This window comes from Bidens hawaiensis, unplaced genomic scaffold, assembly GCF_021521415.1.
Source record: "Bidens hawaiensis isolate Kalapana, Puna unplaced genomic scaffold, B.hawaiensis_p1.1 tig00003540_1, whole genome shotgun sequence".
NCBI lineage: Eukaryota > Viridiplantae > Streptophyta > Magnoliopsida > Asterales > Asteraceae > Bidens > Bidens hawaiensis.
This window is the reverse complement of record NW_027491200.1, coordinates 2421768-2425146: the sequence shown is the minus strand read 5'-3', so window position 1 is coordinate 2425146 and position 3379 is coordinate 2421768. Positions and strand designations below refer to the sequence as shown.

Sequence of the window (3379 nt, the reverse complement as noted above, 5' to 3'; positions counted from 1 at the left end):
TGTACTTTGCATACTAGTTTTATCGTATTCAATTAGATCATTATTTTTATATAATTCAATTTCTAATAACATATTACTATTTTTATGTGTAGAAATGCACGTATAGACAAATATTTTGGTAAAGAACCAAAACCAAGTATCAAGAGTTCATCAAATCCTTCGAATTCGAATTCAAATGAAAATAATAATAAAAGAAGTCGAGAGGAAATTGAGTTATCTGAAGATGAAATTGTTGGTGACCCGGCCTTACGAAAACCAATTAATGATTATTCGGTTAATATATGAGAGGAAGTAAGAAGACGGTATATGACGAAAGGCCCTTGTCAACCAAAAGGTCATGTTTTCCCTAAAAAGTTAGTTTCTGGAAGTATGAGGAAATTTCAAGAATTATGGTTTAAAAACTTTTGTTGGTTAGAATATAGTGTATCGAAGGATGCCGCATTTTGTTTATGGTGCTATTTATTCCCTACCGGTAATAAACACGGAGATGATGTTTTTATTAACCACGGTTTTAAAAATTGGAAAAAGGCATTTGAAAATTTTCGTGATCATGAAGGGGGGCAAAATAGTAGACACAATCATCCAAGAGTTCAATTTGAGTCTTTAAAAGATCAAAGGCATAACGTAAACTATATGATGTCCCGAATATGTAAGCAAGATGAGATTGATTATCGTATTCGGTTAACAGCTGTTGTTGATGTGATTCGTTTCCTTTTACAACAAGGTTTGGCTTTTCGCGGGCATGACGAGACTATTAGTTCTAATAGTCGAGGTAATTTTCTTGAACTTGTCAAATGGTATTGTGACCATAATGATGAAGTAAATAAGGTTTTCAATTCAAATGCTCCTGGAAATAATCAGTTAACTTCGCTGAAAATCCAAAAGGAAGTTGTTAATGCTTGTGCCACGGAGGTAAGAAAAATTATTGTGAACGAGGTTAAAGGGAAGTTCTTTTCTCTTTTAATTGACGAGTCTCGTGATTGCTCTATAAAGGAGAAAATGGCGGTGGTTTTGAGATACATTGATGATGGTGGGGAAGTTATCGAACGGTTTATCGGGGTAGTGCATGTTACCGACACTTGCGCATCATCTTTGAAAGCGGCCATTGACAATTTCTTTGCAAAATATGGTTTAACTATGTCTAGAGTTAGAGGGCAACGTTATGATGGAGCTTCAAATATGCGTGGTGAGCTAAATGGATTGAAAGAAAAAATTTTAGCTGAAAATAAGTATGCATTTTATATTCATTGTTTTGCTGACCAGTTGCAATTAGTCGTTGTCGCTACGTCATCTGAATATGCATCTGTTAGTAGTTTTTTGAATACCTTGCGAAAATTGTGAATGTTGTCGGAGCTTCATGTAAAAGAAAAGATTATATTCGACAAAAACAATATGATGATTATGTGGAACGTATAGAGATGGGTGAAGTGTACAGGAAAAGGTAAAAACCAAGAAATGAGTTTCGCTCGAGCCGGTGACACTCGTTGGGGTTCTCATCTTAAAAAATTGACAGGCTTTTGAACTTGTGGAAACCAGTGAGAGAAGTGATTATTGCTTTGTCTACTAGCCTCATCGGCCGATGTCTGCCGTCTCGCGATTCTTGCGTTTATGGACCGAAGGAAAATCACTCCAATCCTTCTTCAGGGCTGAGACTGCACTGATAGAAAAACTCGAGGCATAGCATTAGGTTTGGCTGAAAAAATGGAAAATTTTGAATTTGTTTTTGTTGGTCATTTAATGTTGAATTTGTTAAGAAAGACAAATGACTTGTCACAAGCCCTGCAGTTAAAGAACCAAAATATTGGCAATGCCGTACGATTGATTGAAGATGTTAAATGTAACATCCTAAATACTCTAATAATAAATAAAGAAAGTCGTGTTTTAATTATCGTGTGTTAATATTTAATTGATATTAAATATAGAAAGTGTCATGGACTTGGATTAATCAAGATGGATTTAAGGGTAATGGGCCTTAGGTCAATGGGCTTTAAGGGATATAAATACCCCTTAAACCATCCAAAAACCCTAACCATCATTTCCATCTTTCATAAATCTCTACACACTTAAAAACACACACTTCCTTATCATTATTTACGGCCGAGAGAGAGGAAGAGAGTGAAACGACCAACGAACATCGAATAGCAATAAATCTCTCATATACAAGCTAGATACAAGATAACCAAGCGAAACGCGACCAATCGAACGTATAAAGGTATGTTCCAATCTTAAAGTTAAGGTTTTATAAACGTTTAGTATTGAAACGTGAAATAATAGTGGATCGGGTCTGGGTGAAACGGAAAGTAGCGCGCTTGATGATAAAACGAACCTAATGAACATAAACGGCTCGTTTTAAATGGAACCCTAAGATCTAGTTTTGAACGTTTTAGCTTAAAGGTCCAAATTTTACGCTTATCCGGGTCAAGTCTTATCCGAAGTTGGCCATGGGAACGTTTACGAGGATGGTTAAAAGGTTTATACATTGAAACATAGCTGATTAGTGGGGTTAAAGCCAAACCAGTGGCCGTCGCTGGATAACTTCGCATTAAGCAACTTCGCTGTAAGCAACTTCGCAGTAGGCAACTTCGCTGTAAGCTAAGTTCGCTTAACGCTTAACTTCTCCAAGTTAATTTCGCCATTGTTAAGTTCGCCATCAGCTAAGTTCGCCCACTAATATGTTCGCTTAAGTTAAGTTCGCGTAAATACTTAAGTTCGCTTAACTGTTTAAGTTCGCATAACTGTTTAAGTTCGCATAACGACCAAGTAAAAGAAAACTAATGCTAGACCGTAGACTAGATTAGACGAGTATTGATACGTGAAACCTATATACAGTTAGCAGAGCACAGTTAAAGAGAGGAATCATGATAAACGAAGAAAGGAACCGAATACATGTGAGTTTCTAGCCCCATTTCCTTGTTATGTTTTCGGGGCTGTGTGCATAATCGATGTGATAGTTAATACGCTTACCTTAAATGGTAAGTGTATGCCATGTATGATTTATGTTATAGATATTATGTTATGATTGTGAATGAAAGCTTGTCAATACGTGAACGATCTTCGGATATTGCACGTGTTGAAAAGGGAGGTATGTACATTGTGAATGAAAGCTTGTCAATACGTGAACGATCTTCGGATATTGCACGTGTGGACAAGGGAGGTATGTATATGAAAGATGAATGTGTATGATATAAATATATGAACGATATACGAGTATGTAATAATGATAAAAGAAAGTATATGTATCGGTATGTAAAGATGGTATGAACGAAGAAGAAGAAAGAGGGATCAGACCCTAATAATATCTGAGATAGAGAAGACGGGATCAGACCCGTAATAATATATGAGATAGAGAAGTAAAAAGGGATCAGACCCTAATAATATC

General features: G+C 36.1%; 1 protein-coding gene across 1 annotated transcript; it reads left to right on the top strand.

Annotated features, from left to right (window-relative positions):
* Nucleotides 1-636: 636 nt before the first annotated feature.
* On the top strand, nucleotides 637-1341 carry LOC143623810 (uncharacterized). The gene has a single exon (XM_077094638.1). The coding sequence runs from the start codon at nucleotides 637-639 to the stop codon at nucleotides 1339-1341; it is 705 nt and encodes a 234-aa protein (XP_076950753.1).
* The last annotated feature ends 2038 nt before the right edge of the window (nucleotides 1342-3379 follow it).

Bases quoted from the DNA above. Each gene is read 5' to 3' on its own strand.
- LOC143623810 (XM_077094638.1), top strand. From the start codon at position 637: ATGTCCCGAATATGTAAGCAAGATGAGATTGATTATCGTATTCGGTTA.